The sequence below is a fragment of the Patella vulgata genome, chromosome 2 (genome assembly GCF_932274485.2).
Source record: "Patella vulgata chromosome 2, xgPatVulg1.2, whole genome shotgun sequence".
Classification (NCBI taxonomy): Eukaryota; Metazoa; Mollusca; class Gastropoda; family Patellidae; genus Patella; species Patella vulgata.
Genome location: NC_065880.2, coordinates 7,954,631 through 7,977,574, shown reverse-complemented (window position 1 = coordinate 7,977,574; position 22,944 = coordinate 7,954,631). Strand labels below are relative to the sequence as shown.

Below are 22,944 nucleotides of genomic sequence, written 5' to 3'. Positions count from 1 at the left end.
CCCGAATCCCTCAACCTGGAAGTACCACATTTAAAGGACGTCTTCATCCAACACAACGGATATACAGAACATATGGTAAACAAGTTCGTCAACATCACATTATCCAACCTTCCAAAACTTGATCAACCAAAAAATGAAAGAGTCTTTATACCATTCCACAGCAACATCTCCCACCAAATTAGGTGGTTATTTGAAACAGAGGCAGGCATAGAAACCAGGCATAGCTTCCTGAAATGGTTAGCACGTATCATAAGGCCTGTTATTGAGTCGTCTGGCGTGGTTTCGAATTCCCGGTTGTACGTGACAAGGAGTAAGGTCGCCTGTCCAACGTCGTAGGTTTTCTCCGGGTCCTCCGGTTTTCTCCCACTGCTAATGACCCCTACGCGCAAGCGAGCTATTGAAATAAAAAAATAAACCATGTTAGTCCCGAAATGACCTAGTTTGTGTCGAGTGGACGTTAAACTCCATTTCTCTTTCCCTCGCCAATGACATACAATAAGAAATGTTAAAAGGATAAAATAATTACATATCAGTAACCCCCCCCCCCCCTCTCTCTCTCTCTCTCTCCTCTTGAAGCGGCTAACTTCAGTTGAATCGGGTGAAATACGTTATTTTATCTGTTTTGATTGTACATTTAGCTATGTCACTTTTTTAATATATCAGAACCCCCATATTTATGATTCGTCAACTGTTTTCATTATGTGAATAAATGTATAGTTTCAATATATTTCTATAAATATTTTATTTAATCTTTTTGATTATATATTTAGCTATCAACATACAACTAAATTACCATATTACACAACCCTCAAGTTTATGTTTCTTAAAAATACATTATGTAAGATTTAGATTAAGAGCTCGCCATTCTTGTTATAATAGTTCGAAAATAGATAATTTAAAATGAATAATTTGAACATTTCATTCAAATTGCTCCCTTGCGAGCGAAGATATTAGCCTTTGAAGGTTTGACAAGACGTGTGCAATAATTTCAACCACCGTACTGGTTGTTCGAAGCTAAGTTTCGCTCCTCCATTTTTAGCTGAAATCAAAATATGGCTGAACTATTCTAATCTATTTAATATCGGAGAAATCCGATGCCATCGAGAGTTGATTATGGCCTAGATAAGTTAATTAATGTCTAATTAATAATTTAGAAAACAAGACCTAAAGAAAGACCCGCAACAGGCAGATTTAGCTCTTGCATAATGTATGTTTAACTGAGGATAAATGTATGTTTTCGGTTTATCTCTATAAATGCTTTATTTGATCTTTTAGGTTGTATATTTAGTTAATCGCATAATAAACCTCTGTATACTGTTGTTTCAGCCATAGCTTGTGACAGCTACTCATGTTCACTGTTTTTGCATTCCATTGGATAGTTTGCACTAATGTCTGAATATATATGTGTATATTTTCTCATTCTATTTTACCTATTTGTGTACATGTGTGATTGATAACAACTTATGAAATCTTGTTGAAACATCACAGTGTAATAAACGATAATAATTGTTATTCCATAAATAGTGTGTTATTTGAGTATGTTCTAATTAATAAATGCCATTCAAAGAATATGAATATAAACAACGCATCGAATACAATGTTGAATGCTGAAATGTTGGTTAACCACCCACACATAATTTCGTGGCAAACGGTTCAGCCGGGGTTTTTTTTTGTGTTTTTTTGCGGTATGGAGAGATGGACGGATAGACACAGGTGAAATATAATAATATATACTATTCAAATAAAGTAGGGGATATTTGATTTTCAAGTGTTATTAAAGTCACCTAATGAAACTGACGAAGAAACAAATGACAAAATGAAATGAAGTTCACATTCATCGATTTATTCCAAATGATCGTTAGACTAAGTAAGGCACAGACTGGCCATTATAAGGGTAAAATGATACCCGGGGTCAAACAGCAAAGTTACCACAGCATCACAACCAAGTCAGTAACGGGTAAATCCTCCTCTGTTTGCCAAACAAGCATTGATCCGACGTGGCATACTCCTAATGAGACGTCTAAGGTCATTTTGGTCCAGATTGTCCAATTCCTGTTGCAACGCAGCAGCAAGTTCTTGGACATTGGCAGGACGTTGTTGACGTTGACGTAACCTCTGTCCAAGCATGTCCCAGAAATGCTCGATGGGGGAGAGGTCGGGACTCAGTGCTGGCCAAGGTAATGTGGTGATGTTCTGTTGTTGGAGGTAACCTGTAACGATCCTGGCCCTGTGACATCTTGCGTTGTCATCCTGGAAGATGAAACGGCGGCCATGACATGGACTGCCAAGATGTTGTCCCGGTAGTACTGGCCTGTAACACGCCCTGCAACAACATGTAAAGCCGTTCTTCCAGCAACACCATAACAGAACCACCCCCAAATCTATCATGTCTGATGACGTTAACGTCTTGGAAGCGCTCGTTTCGACGACGCCACACCCTCCTACGTCTGTCCAAAAAATCAACAGTGAACCTTGACTCATCTGAAAACATCACATTGCTCCAGCGTCGATTATCCCAGTGTTGACGATCCCTACACCAACGACGTCTTGCCTGAATGTGATGATCTCTTAAACAAGGGATCACGCGAGGACGTCGGGCGCGAAGGTGACCCCTATGCAGTCGATTCCGAATCGTCTGGCCACTCACTCTCACACCAGTGTCTGTTTGAAGACGAGCGCTGATCTGATTTGCTGTGATGACACGATTTCTCAAGGCCAAGGTACGGATAAATCGATCCTGGGCTTGAGTTGTCGCCCTTGGTCGACCTGAGCGTGGTCTTTCCTGTACAGATTGTGTATCACGGTATCTGGACCATAGCCTGCTTATGACAGACTGAGAAACATTCATCGTCCGCGCCACAACCGCCTGTGTTGTGCCGATCTGTAGCATGCCAAGGGCACGTAACCTTTCATTTTGGGTAAGCCGACGCATATCAAAATTTGTTTTCTGGTCACTAAAACAATTAAACTGATGTTTCCACCCTGGAATTCAATGCCACAATGACTGTAACATTCAAAGTCAGAGTCGTGCAAATCTTGGGTTGGACCCCCATGATGATCCCAAGCATCACCTGCATTCCATGCGGTAGCTATTGGTGCGTTTGGGCGTCACATGTAACTGGAAATGTTTCTTCTGTTAGGTTCTATAGTGACTTTTTTCGTAGTCATTTGCATATTTTAGTATTATGCCCCCAAAATCAAATATCCCCTACTTTTTTTGAATAGTATATATAATAAGAAAAATACAAACTGAACGAACAAGAAAAACCAATAATATCAATCCGTTTGGAAGGTTTTCGAATATCATGACTGACGAATCCTACTGATTGTATTTCGGTGAAACAGAATGGATGTCAGGAGCTTTCAGGGTCATCAACTAAATAAACTCTCAGCTCCGAGAGCCGCGCTATAATATACTTGTACAACTCGTACTTCCTTCTTGTTTCGGGTTCTTAAAGATACATTATGTAAAATTTAGATAAAGAGCTAGCCATTCTTGCTTTAATAGATCGAAAATAGATAATGTAAAATGAATAATTTAAAAATTATGGCCTGGTTAAGTTAATTAATGTCTAATTAATAATTTAGAAAACATTTCAGACCTAAAGAAAAACCTGTAATAGGCAGGTTTAGCTCTTACGTAATGTATGTTTAAGTTACTGTAATGTTTTCGTAGGCTAATAGTGAAACTTTTAACGAAAAATTTAATATAGAAATTAATATTGTACGCGGAATATGAATTAACCCATCCCTGAGAAGGGTAAAGGTGGCGTTCTTAAGGGATGAAGGATGGGTCAGGAATCTTCTTAAGTAGAGTTTTTAAAGTCACCCGATGTAAGCCTACATAGGCAGGAAGGCAAGATGATATTTGCAGTCTGAAGTTAACTTAAATCGTCAGTTTTGGTCATTTCACTGGCGTGCAACTCTCAACATTTAGAACCGTATCTAATCTGGATATAAATAAGATCATCAAAGCATCATCACTCCAGATTCCATTCCTACTTGGCTGCTCGGGGATCACGTGGCTAAGTGGGTAAGACGCTGGCTCGCTAGCCTGGAGGTCGGGTGTTCGATCCCTGCATTGGCCGAGAAAGTTCATCCAGATTTTCATGCGTGGTTTCCCCTTGTCAGTGATGCAGGACGGAGGGCCTGACAAGGACAACTGTCTAGTCCTTCGGATGCGACGAAAAACCGGGGTCCCGTGTATACATTGGAATGCACGTAAAAGATCCATTGGCAGTTGGGATTCGATATAAGTGTAGGCGAAAGTGCCGCTGCCCGGGCAAAATTTCCCTCATAGCACACTGTATGGCGTATGCCCGTCTTCATTAGCCCAGGTTAGGAGCAGAACAGTAGGACGTTAAACCCCATTTCATTTCATTTCAATACTTGACTGCTCAGTGTCTTGACGTGATGGACCCAGCTATCATGGATATTGTAAATTTCACTTGGGCATCTTTCTGTATGTCGGAGGTTCTGAAAGAGGCGATAAAGAATTACTATAGAATTACAGACCGGTTTCTAATCTTTACTTCCTTTCCAAATTATAGAGAAAGCCGTTGCATCCGAATTTAAAAGACATTTGCATAATAACAACCTCAAAGAAGGATTCCAATCTGCATATAGAAACAGCAGTGAAACCGCTTTATTGCGTGTTCAAAATGACTTACTAAACAAAATGGACAAGAAACAAAAATCAGTACTAGCCCTGAACAACTTTGGGGTAAGTCGACTAGCCCTTGCCTGGTTCCAGTCATACCTTGAAAACCGAACACAGACTTGTTATCAAAGATTCTTCATCCAACTCAACGGTTTTAAAGTATGGCGTACCACAGGGTTCCGTTCTCGGTCCTTTATTATTTACTACATACACAACATCTTTAAGAAATATCATTCGTAAACACGATCTTAACTACCATCTGTATTCCGACGACACTCAAATTTATATAGCCTTTGAGCCTTCCTCTGAAACCTTATGCGGTATGTTTATCAGATATTCGTAAACGGGTGGACTCAAATTCATTAAAACTCAACGATGACAAAACAGAAATAATGAAAGTCGGCAGTAGGCAGCAACTACTAAAATCTAAAACAGAAAATTATCAAATTGGCAATATCTCTATTATAACAACAGATTGTGTAAAATTACTCTAATCTGGACATGAATAAACAAATTTCGGTCATGTGTAAAATTATTAAGTTTCAGATTTATAATATTGGAAACATTAGATTTGTCATTGATAGTGACACGACTAAAATGGTGGTAAACACTATGGTTACGTCAAGACTCGACTACTGTAACTCACTTTTGTACAATCTACCAGAAAATAAAATAAAACGACTTCAGAAACTTAAAAATAAAGCAGCCCTGATCATAACCAAGACCAAACCAAATGAACATATGCCACCAATTCTGCTCTAAATGACGATTCTTCGTCTCAATACCTTAGAGACCTTCTCAACACCAATAAACCTTATAGAACCCTTCGATCACAGTCAGACAACCTCTTAGTTAAGCGTTTTTCAAAAACCAACCCCGGCGATAGATCTTTCGTAGTCGGTGCTCCGAAGTTATGGAATTCAATAGCAAATGAAACCAAAAGCGCAAATTCTATTAACGGTTTTAAAAAGGTTTTAAATCCTGAGAATTTAAGTTCCTAGGACCATGAGAAGTATTAGATGCATAAAATATAGTGCCAGAATATTTTGTCAGAGCAGATATTGGTCTTTGTCTCACAAAAGCATTTAGGACTTATTTTTAAAAACCCTGTTTTAGTCTATCTTTTTTTAAATGTTAGTAATCTTGATTTTGAAAAACTACATTCCCTGGGTGCTAAATATTAGAGGATAACTCACTGGTAGATAATTAACTATACCGGTAAATGATAACAATGGATCAATCACTGAATCCATGTTGTGTATGACAACTTTCGGTAACCTAAAACGGGTCGTAAATTTAGTTCGCTTTGGGTGAGTCGAATGCGAGACTTTGGAGGGTTATAAAGAGGAAACTTAGTGACATGAAACGAAGTAGAGAAGCGAATAATGGAGCGCCGCACGTTATCCACGAATTGAGAAAGAATTGGTTGAATGTGTTAATGACGGACGCTTAACTGTTATTTAAGATGCTGGCTCGCTAGTCTGGAGGTCGCGTGTTCGATCCTTGCATTGGCCGAGAAAGTTCATAAGGATTTTCCGACATGGTTTCCCCTTGTCATTGTCGCAGGACCAAGAACAGCTGACGAAAAACCGAGGTCCCGTGTACACATTGGCGTGCACGTAAAAGATCCCTTGACAGTTGGAATTCGATATAAGAGTAGGCCGTAGTGCCGCTGTCCGAGCAAAATGTCCCTCATAGTACACTGCGTGGCGTATACCCGTTTTCATTAGCCCATATCGGAGCATATCAGTAGGACTTTAAACCCCATTTCATTTGATTTCATTTCTAAAAGCACTTTCGTCAACTTGACGGACAACACCATTGAACGGGACACTGCATGCATTGGGGTACGGCTAATAGTATCGGTACACATTTTACGGAACAGCAGAAATATATGTCATCAGTTAATTGACGATGATTTTTCAGATATTTTAAACACTATAAACGCTGATCCGCTATCGGGCCATTGTGTTAGCATTGTCGTTTATGGCTAACGGTATACAAAAAGCGGTACACCAATAATGCAGACATCATCAACTTCGATGTTGACATAAAGAAAAGCTTAAACATTTATAATGCAAGGGTTAAATCTGCCTATTGCAGGTCTTTCTTTAGTCCAGAAATGTTTTCTAAAGTATTAATTAGACATTAATTAACTGATCCAGGCCTTAATCAACTCTCGATGGCATCAGATTTCTCCGATATTAAATAGATTAGAATGGTTCAGCGATACTTTGATTTAATCAAATATGGAGGACCGAGACTTAGCTTCGATCAACCAGTGCGGTGGTTGAAATTATTGCTTGCAATAGAGGAATTTGAATGAAATTTTCAAATTATTCATTTTACATTATCTACTTTCGAACTATTATAGCAAGAATGGCTAGTTCTTTATCTAAATCTTACATAATGTATCTTTAATACTATTTTTTAGGCGCATCCCTTCTGTAAATAAAAATTTCTGGTAAAAAAAGTGCGCCTAATACACCGAAAAATACGGTAGGACTACATACCCAGAAACATGAACAAAACACAACACTACACACAAAAAGACAATTATACCTTCTTTTTTATTAAATATTTATTGAGTCATAATTTAATAAAACAAAATACCATTATTTGTTATTACATTCACAACAGACTATGCCAATTTTAACTAAACATGAAACAAATAATTTTAATTGTTATACTTTAAATTTAATATTGTGTCAGATAAAATTTAATTCAACATTCTGGATTACCATCTATAGGGGTGTTGGATGGTCTTATGACGCCATAAGGTCTGTAAAGGAGTAGGGTTGCCTGTCCAACCTCGTGGGTTTTCTTCGGCTCCTCCAGTTTCCTCTCACTGCTAAATTTCCTTACGTGCAAGCGAATTATAGACAAAATGCATTGAACCATATGTTAGTTCCGAAATGACAATATGTGTCAAGCGGATGTTAAACCGCATCTCTCCCCCCTCCCACCCCTACTATAGTGTTTCCTTGCATTTGGTTACAATCTGATTTGTTCAGATCAGTCTCCATATGTGTGAGATATTAATTGGCACTGGCTTGGTTATATCCGCTGCAGAGGGGAGGGAGAGAGAGAGAGAGAAAAATGGGGTTTAACACCCACCAGGACATTTTGGGACTAGAATATCATTCAACAGTTTGTTGCGGAGGAAACCAGAGGACCCGGAGTAAACCCACGAGGTTGGACATGCGACCCTACCCCTTGTCAAGTACAACCGGAGAAGCAAAACCATGCCAGTTGACTCAATGAGACATTATGATGCAGCGTGCACACACTAAACATCGGCCATCCAACCTTCCTTGCAAGCGTAAGACATTCGGCCACCCAATCTCCATGTGAGATTAAATATTGAGAGAATTTATATTAACCCTTTAGCTTCTGGACCATGTTAAACTACAGCCCCCTCTAGCACCTTCATCTGTCCTGTCAGGTCTAAATATTAAGGCTACCTGCAGATTCCGGGATGGTCACGAGAAGTAAACAGGGTTAGGGTATGTGATTGTTGACAGGGATTGTTAATCTGATATATCTGGGCTAATGAAGACAAACATGCGCCATACAGTGTGCTATGAGGGTAATTTTGCCTGGACATCGGCACTACGGCCTACTGGAATTCCAACTGTCAAGGGATCTTTTACCTGCACGACAATGTGTACATGGGACTAGATGGCTGTCCTTGGTCCTGCGACAATGACAAGGGGGAAACCCACATAGGAAAATCCTGAAGAACTTTCTCGGCCAATGCAAGGATCGAACACGCCACTTCCAGACTAGCGAGTCAACATATTACCTTCTTAGCCACCATGGCTCCTCTGAAAAACCTCCTTAGCATTGAGTAATAGATGTAAAGATATTCCTAGAAACTGGTGTGGCCCAATGAATTGGAACATATACCTTCTGTTGCATTGCACTGTAACCCAGGTATCATTTAATCTTGTGTATTTAGCACTAATTTCTTTCACATTCATTCAATATCAAATCTTTGCTTAAAAAATCATAAAATCATTTAAAATCACCCCAAATCATCGAATTTGTACTTGTGTTCAGTTTAAAGCTGACTGATTATTTTTGATAATGAGTGTCCAATTTACAAGTATTTTTAAACAAAGAATGAAAGTGAAAGAAATTAGTGCTAGATACACAAGATTAAATGATACCTGGGTTACAGTGTTGAATATAATCCTTGAGTGGCATTTAGCGAATAAACACATTAGAAAAACACAACAAATGGCATAGCACGACGTTTCGACAAGTATTCTCTTATCGTCGAAACGTCAAGCTATGCCTGTAAAACAATGATTGTATTTCCATATAAACTGTGTTGTGTGGTTTTTTTTTTTTTACAGTGTTGAATGTCATAATATATTCTAGTTTTAAATATGAATGATTACAAACCAGTCAATGCTGTAATTATCACCTGAGTGAACATAATAATATGATACTGAAAATATTATGAGATGAAAGAGAGAGGTTTAATGTCCACTCGATACAAATTAGGTCATTTTGGGTCTAACATATTTCAATAATTTGCTTGCATGTTGGGGGCTTTAGCAGTTGGATAAAATCAGATTGGACATTTGATCATACTCCTTGTAAGGTACAAGCTGGGAATTAAATCCAAGAAACTTGACTCAGTGACTGTGAAATGCAAGCATAAGACCACTCGAACATCCCGCCCCCCCCAAAGCTCCAAATAAGGAGATGTACTAATAAACACTTGAAATGAAAACAGACAAATTTGAAAAGTTATTTTTTTCATAATGTGAGTTACAAATAAACAATTTAACATAGATAAATCATGAAAAAGTTAAAACGCAATTTCATTAATAATGGTTTGAAGTTACGACACTCCTTTACATAAATGACCTGGCCCCGGGTTCACTAAGTATTCTCAGATTTAAGTTAAGAATTTACTCAACTTTCAATCACTGTTTACGAGAAATATCTTTTATCCAAAAACACAAAACTTTGCACATAGTTTCTTATTGATGTATTTGATACATTAAAACAACAAAAGTTTTATAAAGGGCTATATTTTAGTTAAAATAAGGTGAACAATTTTGAGTAAATTCTCAACTTAAAGGAGCTAAGTCTCTAACTCAATATCATCCAAAATCTTCAACATTTAAAACACGAATTATTTGTCAATTTAAAACAACATTGATGCTGTGATCTTACCGGAAAAGGGTGGGCTTCTGATATCCAATATTTAAGACAAAATAAATATTTTACCATTGGTACACGAATCGTGTACCATAATGCGTTTCAGCCCCAGTTCTAGCAAGAGACTAGAGGAACGAGGCTAGACATATTGCACCAAACCAAACGGCTTATGTAGACTGGAATAACCAGACGCTAGGAATTTGCACTCGATTGAGACTGCTGGCTTATTTCATGGAACATAACTGATTTGAAATTAGAGTAAAAACGGAAACGATTGAATGTAAATCAGTTTATATACATTCATATTACGGTATTATATGAGTTGCGACCCACTTGAGTCAATTTCTACGTTCCAAATATTAGCGATTTAGCTCCTTTAAGACTGAGAATGCTTTGTGAACTCGGGGCCTTGATGAGAACCGATGATATCAATATACATGTATTCCTTAAAACTGTTGATCATCATTTGAGGGATACATTATGGAAGATTAAAGAGCTGGAAGTTCTCTCTATAATAGTTAAAAACTAGATAATGTAAAGGATATATGCTGAAAATTTCAGTCAAATTGCTTCTCTCTAATCCAAGAAAACCCTATTTTAAAATCACTGTAGCCTTGATTGTCATTCTTACATGATAATTAACATAGTTTTGATTATCCATTTTTGCGTTTAATCATCAATAAGTGTTGAGCAGCTAATCGGATTCAAATCCAATGAAAATCGGACGTATAAGATGGCATTGACAGTTGATTAAGGTCTTTTCATGTTAATGAATGTTTAATTAATAATTTAGATACCATTTCAGGTCTAAAGAAAGACATGCAATAGACAGATTTAGCTCTTGAATAATGCATGTTTAATTAAATATTAAATAATCAATTTGGGTACAAATTAGCAAGGGTTACGCTGTGATAAATCTGATATTATCCGACTCTTAACAAATAGAAATGAGGATCAACGGCTTTAACTAAGATGATCACATAAATAATTTGTGCCTTATTTCATTTAATTTCACCAGTATTTCAATAAATAATAATTAACTTTAATATTGATTATTTTATAGGAGCTTTCTTTAATGATGGACACGTCACATTGCCGAGTTTGGTCATCATGTTACATTCCTGCCATTGTGCCACCAGACTGTTAGATATTGAAAGATCCGGCTGAAAAAAAGAAATAAAAAAAAATAATAACACGAAACTATGACTTGAAACAGGTTAACGTAACCGACTGTTTTGTTTTCAATTTGAGTTTTAGGAAATTTTGAATTAAGTTGGCTCGCTAACATGGAGGTTCCATGTTCGATCCCTGGGTTGGCCGAGAAAAATTCACCATGATTTTTCCGACATGGTTCCTCCTTGTTAGTGGTGCATGACCAAGGGTCTGGCAATGGACAGTTGGAATTCGATATAAGAGTAGGCCCGCTGTCCAGGAAAAATTTCCCCCAGAACACACTGTATGGCGTATGCCCGTCTTCATAAGCACAGTTGGAGCAGAACAGTAGGATGTTAAACCCCATCATTTCATTTTCCATATAAATCCACAAGCACTCTTAGATCCACTAATAAACAATTTCTGTATCAATCATCCGTGAATCTTGAAATTACAAAAATATCTTTCTCGTTCTCTGCTCCTCTCTTATGGAATTCACTGCCTTACAACATAAGAACCACTGACTTCCTAGATGCATTTCAACCCCATTTCATTTCATTTCAAAATTTTGATTCTTGGTCCATTATTTATTATTTCTTTTATGAGGAAATGCTAGTACGGAGATGGTCCTGCACATATGGACGTCATATGTGGATTGTGCGTTAGGGTTAGTGTAAGGGTTAGGCTTGGTCCAGGGTTAGGGTTAGTGCTAGCCCAGTTTATATCTCAAGACGTTAACGAAATCTGCAGGTCCTTACTGTTACCCTAACCCACAATCCACATGACGTCATATTTGCTAAAATGTGCAGGACATCTCCAATCCAGTGCTCTCTTTTATGTTGGAGTAAAGGGCTTTGTCATTAACTTGACATTTTTTATTGTCTGTGGTATCTTGGTTTTAGTCTATTTCACAATCAAACAAGAGAGAGAGAGAGAGAGAGAGAGAGAGAGAGAGAGAGAAATGGGGTTTAATGTCCACTCGACACAAACTAGGTCATTTAGGGACTAACACATGGTTTAATTTTATTTCAATCATTCGCTTGCGCGTAGGGGGCTTTAGCAGTGGGAGGAAACCGGAGGACCCGGAGAAAACCCACGAGGTTGGACAGGCGACCCTACTCCTTTTCACGTACAACCGGGGAATCGAAACCCCGCCAGTTGACTCAATGACAGACCGTATGATACAGCACACGCGTGCTAACCATTCGGCCATCCAACCCCCCACAATCAAACAAACCAAAGAGCAATGGGTCTCTAATAAATGTCTACTCACTTGTAGTTTTTCCCAAACTTTCTTTTTTGGGTTGAGTTTTTCATCTGGTTGACCTTCCTCATGACCTTCAAAATAAACCCGTTCACCAGGAGAACTTCCACTCGGAGGTTCAAGTGGCTCCACAGCCTCAGTCCTGAAAATAAAAATAACGACAATTAGAGATACATAAATAGAATTGATTCCTGAAATGAAATGGGGTTTAACGTCCTACTGTTCTGGGATAATGAAGACGGATATACGCCATACAGTGTGCTATGAGGGAATTTTTGCCCAGACAGCAGCAATACAGCATACTCTTATATCGAATTCCAACTTTAAAGGGATCTTTTACATGCTCGACAATGTGTACACGGGACCTCGTTTTTTTTTTTGTCCCATCCAAACGACTAGACAGCTGATGAAGACTGACATATGACATGCACTTAAAGGAACCCTATAGCTTTTAGAGAGAGAAATGGTGTCTAATGTCCACTCAATCCAAATCAGGTCATTACGGGACTAACATATGGTTCAATTTTGTTTCAGTGGGATGAAACCGGAGAACCAGAAGAAAACCCATGAGATTGGACAGGCGACCTCACTCCTTGTCACGTACAACCAAGGCATCAAAACCACGCCAGTCGATTCAATGACAGACCGTATGATACAACTGACACACGCTAACCATTCGGCAATCCAAACCCACCATGCATTTCTTATAAGAATAGATCCAAGTAAGACTTACGTAGAAGCACACATCAACATGGCCTGCGACATAACACCTCGCATTTTAACAGGCTTTAAATTACACATAAAGACCGCCACTCGATCCTGTAACTTCTCCATTGGATAGAGACCAGCTAATCCACTAACAACAGTCCTGGGTTCTTCCTCACCAAGATCCACAGTTTCAACAAATAAACTGTCTGCGTCCGGATGCTGAAAGTGTAAGTAAAGTTTAAACTAAAAGATCATATGATTTGGAACAAAGCATGAAGCCATTATCGCCATTTTGGAATTATGACATCATATACAAAATCCAAGCCTGTCAATTGGTGCACAATTGTCCAAGGACCTAAGCATGAAGTCAACGTCATATAAAAAATCGAAGTCTGTCAATTGACGAAAAGTTCCATTGACAAGGGTTGTCGTATATTTATTCCTTTGTAGGTAATTGGGGGCCTTTACAAGACAGTTCCATACAGATCAGATTATCAATTTTCTTTTTAGAGGGTTCACAAGGTTCTACAAACAGAAACAAGGATCTCAACTCTGGAAGTAATCAACAGAAATTGTTGAAATTTGACATGATTTTTCGTTTTACTAATTTAAATAATGCATACAAATTTCATACAGATCAGATGATCACTTTTGTCATTCAAACATTCACAAGGTTCACAATCGCCATAACTCTAAAAATTATTGACGGAAATAGCTGAAATTCAATAGACCTCTGTTTCACAAATTTTAATGATGAATATAAATTTCATACATATCGGATGATAACTTTCATAACTTCCAAGAACAACAAGGTGAGTAGATATATGTTCAAAACTCTAAAATGGTCGTGGTTCGTATTTCCCTGACAAGATATGTCAATAATTGGATGGTTTTCTTTTTAACCTGATTGAATCCAAGCTGCCCGATTATCAACTATTGATATTTTGATTTTGTATTCTTAAAGATACATAATGTAAGATTTAGATAAAGAGCTAGCCATTCGTACTATAATAGTTCAAAAACAAAATAAATATATTGAAAATTTCATTCAAATTACTTTATTCTGAGCCAAGTTATCAAATTTGTAGTTTAGACATGATGCGTGCATTGATTGTTTATTATTGTAACCATGGTACTTGTATATTCAAGACTCTTTTTTTTATTAATTTTTCAAACTAAATCATTAAATGGCAGCGAGGGTTGATTATGTTCTGGTCATGTTAATAAATGTCTAATCAATAATTTATATAACATTTAAAGCCTAAGAAAGACCTGCAATAGGCAAATTTAGCTCCTGAATTAAATTTCAAATAATCAATTTGCACACATTTACTCATGGAAATTTGTAATATTTTCCGACAACACAAATGTCGCACACATTTCATCAATTTTCTGATTAAAAAATATCTACCTTTTCCACTGAGATTATTTTTCCGACTCGTAAATCAAGTCTACTTGGTACAATTTCTTCCAGTGCTGCACCCTTCTCTGTTAAAAAAAAGAAAAAAAACCCAATTTGTTCATATATTTCAACGTTATTATGCTGTAATATTAATGTCTAGGTGCAGGGTTGGCCTTCCTGTGGCATAAGAGGCTTATTAAATCAATCTAAGTGGCCCAACTTACTGAGAGAGAACTGGGGTTTAATTTCACAGTTTTATGACAGATATGAGAGAGAGAGAAATGGGGTTTAACATCCACTTAACACAAACTAGGTCATTTCGGGACTAACACATGGTTCAATTTTATTTCAATAATTCGCTTGCCCGTAGGGGTCTTTAGCGGTGGGAGGAAAGCAGAGGACCCTGAGAAAACTGACGAGGTTGGACAGACGACCCTACTCCTTGTCATGCACAACCAGGGAATCGAAACCACGCCAGTTGATTCAATGACAGACCTAATGATACAATGCGCACCTGCTAACCATTTGGCCATACAACACCCCTGTGACAGATATGGTTTTGTGTCTTACTATTGCATCATTTTTTATAAACATGTATAAGTTACTTACTTGGTGGAGGTGGGTAGGCTTGTGCTATTAAAGTTTTAAGTTCTGGTTTTTCGAAATCTTTTCTAATTGGTTCCAGTAATTTATTCAATGCTTTTTGTACAGATAATTTTAAATCTCCTGGATGTACGTCCTGTAAAACAAGGCTAGACATTAATATGGCGTTAAACGATGTCAGGTGGTCAAGTGGTGACAGACATAAGCAAGAAACAAGATAAAAGAGAGAGAGAGAGAGAGAGAGAGAGAGACACACACACGCACAAGTGTTTAATGTCCACTTGACACATATGGTTCAATTTCATTTCAATAAATTAGCAGAGGGAAGAAACCAAAGGACCCTGAAAAACTCATGAGGTTGGACAGGCAAGCCCACTCATTGACGCGTACAAGCTGGGAATTCAAACCAGCTGACAGACCTTATGATGTAGAGTGCATGTTAATACAATCGGACTCCAACAAGAGTCAAAACTACGACATGCAAGTAATAACAATGTCTGAAGATACTAAACAATATGCAATAAACTCTTGTTAATGTTGTTGACTAAAATATGAAGGGACCTGCTGGATTGTCAGCTCGGAATGCTCTGAATTAACGGACGCGCAATCAAGTCGCAAGGAACTAATTTCTCTATTTTTATGATATTATTCAATACATGGCTGAAGTGGTCCTCATTAGAATGTCAGGTTCATTTTATCAGGTAATGTAACTAAAATCATTTATTCCATTTTAATCTATAATACCTGTTTTTCAAACGCTTTTTCTAAATCATCATAATTATTGTAAGTAACATTTCCACCATATTCTTCTTTTCGTTCTATACCTAATTCTATAAAATATGAAAAAATAAAATAAATCAGCACAAAAAAAATAAATCAGCCCAAATATTAATAAAAACTGCTTTTCACCACTTGTTTTATATCTAACTGTTTATTACTGGGCAACTTTTCGACTAGGCTTAGATTTTTATTATTTTCAAGGAACTAACCAATCTGATCAAAACACAGATCCTATTCGTTTCGTTTTTATAGTTCAAAATTTTGTTTGACTTGTTTTTACTACAAAAGGATCTGGAAGAGTTGTTATATAACCCACGTTCTGGATGATGTGAGGGATTAGCCAATGAAACGGTCTGTTCGGAGAATTTTTGGTGGTAACCCATTATAAAGATCGACGCTGATTGGTTAATCAAATGTCTGATGCTGATTAGTTAATCAAATGTCTGAGGTCATAGGGTCAAAAGCCGCTCATATGATCTCTGATGCGACCTCCCAAAACAACTGGTCAGATCTTCATTATAAGTATATAAAAAAACAAAATAAAATATAGATCTGTATTTTTATCGGATTGGGAATTAACCACCACAGAAGACCTTTAAACTGTGTATGAGACTCTTAACAATGCATGAGACATTATAATAGAAGACCTTAGAATAGTACATAAAGATCTATAACAGTGCATGGAGACCCCTATAACAGTGCATAAATCCTATTACAGAAGACCCTAGTGCATAAGACAATAATTCATTAGACCCTAGAACAGAAGGTCCCATTACAATCCAAAAGACTTTAGCATAAGACCCTATAACATAAGCCCCCTATAACATAAGACCTTCATGCAAAAGACACTAAGATAAGACGTGATAATAACAAAAGACCAATATGATAACATAAGACCTTAGTGCACAAGACACTATAAGATAAGACATGATAATAACAAAAGACCAATATGATAACATAAGACCTTAGTGCATAATACCCTATAACATAAGATGTGACAATAACAAAAGATGTGACAATAACATAAGATGTTACAATAACAAAAGATGTGACAATAATAAAAGACCAATATGATAACATAAGACCTTAGTGCATAAGACCCTATAACATAAGGTGTTACAATAACAAAAGATGTGACAATAACATAAGATGTTACAATAACAAAAGATGTGACAATAACAAAAGATGTAACAATAACAAAAGATGTGACAATAACAAAAGATGTAATAATAACAAAAGATGTGACAATAACAAAAGATGCTACAATAACAAAAGATGTGTCACTAACAAAAGATGTGAAAATAACAAAAGACCACTATAACAGCAGAAGACCTTATAACTTAAGACCTGATAATAACAAAAAGACCCTTTAATTTAAGACCTTATAACAACAGAAGACCTCTATAAACTTACCGTTATTTACAGGGAATAAAACATATTTACAAAAAGATAAAATTCCATTTCTCTCAATATTCCCCGGTTCACAAAAAGCTTTTTTTAATTTCCGTTTAACACTTTCTGGTGAATCTAATATATCTATTTTTGAATCTTCATCTGAGGCGCTCATTTTACCTGCTTCTGTTAATCCTGGAACTATAATTACAATTACAAATTATTAGTTCATATATACTTAAAGCAGCCATTATTACATATGTGACAGAACTGGTTAAAAACATTCGATATATAATTTGAACACAAAAGATTATTGCTACAATAGATGTGTAACAGGGAACTCTTTCACGTAAGATTACAAAGTTAAAAAGCCATAAATACAAACTGTGCAAGACATCGTCCTAATTTTAGAATTTTAAACGCGATCGTAATTCCAAATACATTTACACATAAAAAATGCAAATTTAGATAATTTTGGGGAGTGAAGGGTAGTGAGAGAGAGAGAGAGAAATGGGGTTTGATGTCCACTCGACACAAACTAGGTCATTTTGGGACTAACACATGGTTCAATTTTATTTTTATAATTCGCTTGCGCATCGGGGTCTTTAGCAGTGGGAGGAAACCGAGGGCCTGGAGAAAACCCATGAGTTTGGACAGGCGACCCTACTCCTTATCACGTACAACCGGGGATTCGAAACCATGCCAGTTGACTCAATGACAGACCATATGATACAGCACGCACATGCTAACAATTCGGCCATCCAGCCCCCCTTGGAGGGGTAGTAAATGATGACACATTTTCCCCCTAAAATTGACTAAAACTCATTCAGTGTGTATAACACAAGGAACTTTTCTGACAAATGCCATTTTCTTCAAGAGGTTAATCACGTGGCCAATATCCATTGTAGTGCGCGAGCTGACGGCAGAGTTGAATGCTGGATAGCAAGACTTGTTTGGAGAATGGAACAGGATCTAGGTCTGAGAAATCGTTAATAATAATACCTACCCATCGGATTCATTAAATGAATTCTTTTCTTGTAACCGAGCATTGGAAGATATTTTTCAGCATAGACAAATATTTTTCTTTGATCAACGCCACCAAACTGAGCATCTACATCTAAATATTCTTCGTCTAAAGCCTGTAAGAAATATCTTTTAATTAATATTTTGACAGACCAATTCAACTAAATGAAATGAAATGGGGTTTAACGTCCTACTGTTCTGCTCCGAACTGGGGTAATGAAGACAGGCATACGCCATACAGTGTGCTATGAGGGAAATTTTGCCCGGACAGCGGCACTACGCCCTACTCTTATATCGAATTCCAATTGTGAAGGGATCCTTTACGTGCATGCCAATGTGTACATGGGACCTAGGTTTTTTGTGCCATCCGAATGACTAGACAGCTGTCCTTGTTAAGGCCTTCCATCCTGCATCACTAACAATGGGGGAACCACACCAGAAAACCTGGATGAACTTTCTCGGTCGAACACCCGACCTCTAGGCTAGAGAGCTAGTGTTTTACCCACTTAGCCACTGTGACCCGCCCAATTTAACTATTGAATTAAGAGAACCGCAATGAGAGAGAAATAGGGTTGAACGTCCACTCAACACAAACTAGGTCATTTCGGAACTAACATACGGTTCAAGTTTATTTCAATAATTCGCTTGTGCATATGACTCTTTAGCAGTGGGAGGACACCTAAGGACACAAAGAAAACCCATGAGGATGGACAGGTGACCTCCTAAAACAAATGTGAACTCTCAAGAAACTTTCATGGAAAACATCGGGATCTAATCCGGGATTTCCTAGTAAGTGAGGAAATGCCTGACTCATGGATCCACTGTGGCAGCCCTACACCTTCCTACTGTATGTTTTATTTACCTGTAGTCCAGGGTATAGTAATCCACTGAGTAACGGAGTCGACGCCTGTTTTACCACTTCTGCTCCAGCCTTACGTGCATCATGTTCTGTTACTAATGAAGATAATTTGTAAACATCCAATGTATATTTCCTGAAATTTAAATTCAATGGAGATCTTTATTGACAAAAAAAACCTTGATATATATATACTAACTGTTCATACCATGCTAACCCTGTTTTATATCATGCTATATGCCAACCCAGTCTGTACCTTGCTATACGCAAACCCTGGCTGTACCATGCTATATGCCAACACTGTCTGTACCATACTATAGGTACATGTATGTAAATTTTATTGCATAAAAACGCCCATGGGGAGCAGCATACAATTACAAACATTACATTTATACAATACAACAAACATAAATGTAACAAATAAACGGATGTATATATACAAGTAGAAATCGTTTAAATAGCAAGGGGGATAATAGGCATGTGCTTCCTTTGTGACTCTTTTGTTTCGGAGTCAGTCAAGTTAACTTTTGTATAAAACAAAGCAGACGGTATAGACAATAAAAGTGTAGCAGATACATTTAGATTTAACACTCCCACTGGTCAATGCCTGGGGGGTTGGATAGCTGAATGGTTAGCGTGCGCGCGCTGTATCATAAAGTCTGTCATTGAGTCGACTGGCATAGTTTCGAATCCCCGGTTGTACCTGACAAGGAGTAGGGTCGCCTGTCCAACCTCGTGGGTTTTCTCCAGGTCCTCCGGTTTCCTCCCACTGCTAAAGACCCCTATGCGCAAGCAAATTATTGAAATAAAATTAAAACCCCATTTCTCTCTCTCTCCCATCACTCCCTGCTATTAAAAGCATGATAAAGAAATGAGCACACAAATTTGCAACTGGCGAGGGTGGGTCAAACATAACATCGAATGAGAATGGTAGACTGTTGTATATGACAACCCTGATTATACCATGCTATATGTGAAATATGTTTATACCTGCTCAATTGGTAATCTGTGCCTTTTACAAAGTTGAGTTTTTCTAATGGAACTCCCAGAGTTCGTAACATTGATTGAATCACTTCTTGGTAATACTGAGCTCGTTTTTCTAGAAGTTCCCATGGTGCCTTCATATTATCCAGATAAGCATGTAAATCGGCAAATAAAATTGTTACCTACAAAATACAAAAATTTTAATTTCAATCAAATAAAACAGAAAGTGTTCTGAATAAGAATGTTGGAGATGAAAATAAAAAAGCTCAATTGCTTATTACCAGTATAAGGAATGAAAATGAAATGAAATGGGGTTTAACGTCCTACTGTTCTGCTCTGACTGGGCTAATGGACAGGCATACACCATACAGCGTGCTATGAGAGAAATTTTGCCCAGAGAGCGGCGCTTTTGTCTACACTTATATCAAATTCCAACTGCAAGGGGATTTTTTACGTGCATGCCAATGTATATACAGGTTCTCATTTTTTCGTCCCATTCAAACTACTAGACAACTGTTCTTGTCATGCCCTCCGTCCTGCACCACCGGCAAGGGGAAACCACGCTGGAAAATCCTGATGAATTTTCTCAGCCAATGCAGGGATCAAACATGCAACAACCTGGCTAGTGAGCTAGCGTCTTACCCACTTAACCACCATGGCTCCCTATTTTGAAGAACAATATATCAGTCCTTCATGTTTATAAAATTGTGGGGGAGCCATAAAAAGCTCCTGATACCATGAATATATGCAGTTGAAAAGTAAACAAAAATTGGAAGAAGTTTATTAATCTCAATATTTAGGAGAGCGATTTAGCGAATTTGCAGGCGTCTCTAATGATTCCTTCGAAGGAAAGCCGACATGCGTCGAGAGGAGCAGGAACAAAAGCTCCCCTTACATGTGAAGGACTGATATACTTTACCTTACAACCTGCTTTTAAGAAATCTGCTATTTTTGTCATAGGTACAAAATATGCTACATGAGGTTTTCCTGTAGTTGCTGTTCCCCAGTATAGATTTACATCTCGTTCAGATAATAATGCCTTTAATCTGTCTTCACCAATAACCTCCTATATAAATATACAGATATATTTTAACACTGTAATGAATATACATGTAGATACATAGGCACCTATCTATTTCCCTGTTCTCCATCCATCTCTTGCAAAACATAGGTGTATATTGCATAGTAACCTCTTGTTGACATTTCTTATACATCAATGTTGTTGAAATTGATTTTTTTTACAGATCTATTGCTGTCCAGATGAGTTTGGATATAATATTGTACGTACCTGAAGGTTTCTGGTGATTAGATTCAACTTTTCATCTGCCATTTTCAATCTAGAAAAAAAAAGAAGAGATTTTTGTGGTCACAATGAATACTGATTTTAGGGTATCCAGACAACTCATCCCTAAGCCAACTCATTTCAGACCACTCATCTCAGTAGAAGATAATTCAATTCATTCCAAGATAGAAGACAACTCATCCCAAGTTTAGAAGACCACTCATTCCACAATAACTGTGTTTGTTTTAATAGACAACTATTGTGGGATCAGTGTGGTCTTGTAAATGTGGGACAAGTGGTCTTCTATCTTGGAATGAGTTGTCATACATCCGATTTTAGTACAGTACCGGGTAGTCAAATATTCTATGTACAATGTATGTCATTATTTGGTTTGATCCAATCTAAATAATCAGTAATGATTATACACAGCATTTTTCAGATTTCTAGAGATTGTGAATTTTTAAAATCAATACAGTTTCCATATCAAAAGATTAGATGATTGAAATGAATTAACATGATCAAATATATCCCAATGAAGAACCAACTGAGCTTGATAATGACTAGGGAAGCCTAGTTCAAACGTCACTCAGTAATAAGCAGCAATTGTATTAAAAGAATTGGCTAGATTATCCGGTCTTTTACATTTTCATAAACAAAGTCTAAGGGAGGTAACTAGTCCTAAAACAAGATGATGACGCACATGAAATTAACGTAAGAATGCCATTTCAGAAAATCCATGATTGCATTGCTAGTTCAATATCCAACACACTTAATTTATGCTATGAATGAGCAATGGAACTTTTCACCAAATACTGAAATAGGGACAACAGTTCCAGACCCTATGGCGCCGCCTATGTACGTTGAAGACCAGGAGGTTGTGCAGGTGACCGTGACCATCGGCCACCCAACTCCCCACATCAATACGGAAGAGTATTTGAATGGAATTATTCAAACATTTGTGTGAGTTACCCATATAGTTAGGGTCCATGGCCTACCATATGGTACAATGATGTGATTCTTCCCTATCAGTATCATCATTGAATTCATTGTCTTACAATTTAAATTGATCAACCTTGGTTTTTCTTTAATTCAGTGAACTGAAGTAAGAAGGTGTGGCCTACACACAACAATCTTTCAATAATCTATTTATTTTTCTCGGTTTTAAAAAAAACCGCATTATTAGTGTGGGTTATACGCGAAGATGACGAATCAAGGCGTGTGAAAAAAAAGAAAAGAAATCAACGAAAGAAAATGAAAATTAGTATGAAAAAAAAAAAAAAATCATTCCAGACGCCTCTTGTATTATATAAGCTTACCTCTCATATATTAACATCTATAAAACAAGAATTGATGGAAATCTTTACCTGTTCTCTCAACACCAAATGTGTCGCATTGACCTAATGAAGTTTTATTGAATATTTTATTGTTTACATAAAATTTCATCAGCGGGTTTATTTCCTACTTCCGCTTTCAACACGTGGGTAACAGAAACTGGTCGGATGTAAAGTCGTAAAATATACCGAGATCTGAAATTCAAAATAAGAATACTTTCATACTTTTGAACGGTTTCTATATCACAGACTATTTACCAAACGTTCTCTTCATCAATTGTGTTTTGTAATTTATCGCTTATAGAGAGCTTTTAAATTTAAAAAAAAAA

The 22,944-nt window shown here is 37.2% G+C and overlaps 1 protein-coding gene across 1 annotated transcript; it reads right to left on the bottom strand.

Moving 5' to 3' along the window:
- Window positions 1-9,410: 9,410 nt before the first annotated feature.
- On the bottom strand, window positions 9,411-22,777 carry LOC126809971 (tyrosine--tRNA ligase, cytoplasmic). Its single transcript, XM_050534856.2, has 13 exons — window positions 22,649-22,777; window positions 21,291-21,339; window positions 20,922-21,068; window positions 20,009-20,184; window positions 19,025-19,154; window positions 18,146-18,278; window positions 17,161-17,340; window positions 15,712-15,797; window positions 14,974-15,103; window positions 14,374-14,450; window positions 12,988-13,181; window positions 12,264-12,396; window positions 9,411-11,001 (listed from the first exon to the last, which is right to left on the bottom strand). Exons 2-13 carry the CDS (start codon window positions 21,330-21,332, stop codon window positions 10,891-10,893), a joined length of 1,539 nt encoding a protein of 512 aa, XP_050390813.1. The 5' UTR covers window positions 21,333-21,339; window positions 22,649-22,777; the 3' UTR covers window positions 9,411-10,890.
- Window positions 22,778-22,944: the final 167 nt, after the last annotated feature.

Excerpts from the sequence above, each read along its gene's own strand:
- LOC126809971 (XM_050534856.2), bottom strand. The coding sequence starts at position 21,332 with ATGGCAGATGAAAAGTTGAATCTAATCACCAGAAACCTTCAG. Across the intron at positions 17,341-18,145 it reads TCATTTAATGAATCCGATGG|TTCCAGGATTAACAGAAGCA; the intron begins GTAGGTATTATT and ends TTGTAATTATAG. Across the intron at positions 14,451-14,973 it reads AGCCTACCCACCTCCACCAA|AGAAGGGTGCAGCACTGGAA; the intron begins GTAAGTAACTTA and ends TTTTTTTAACAG.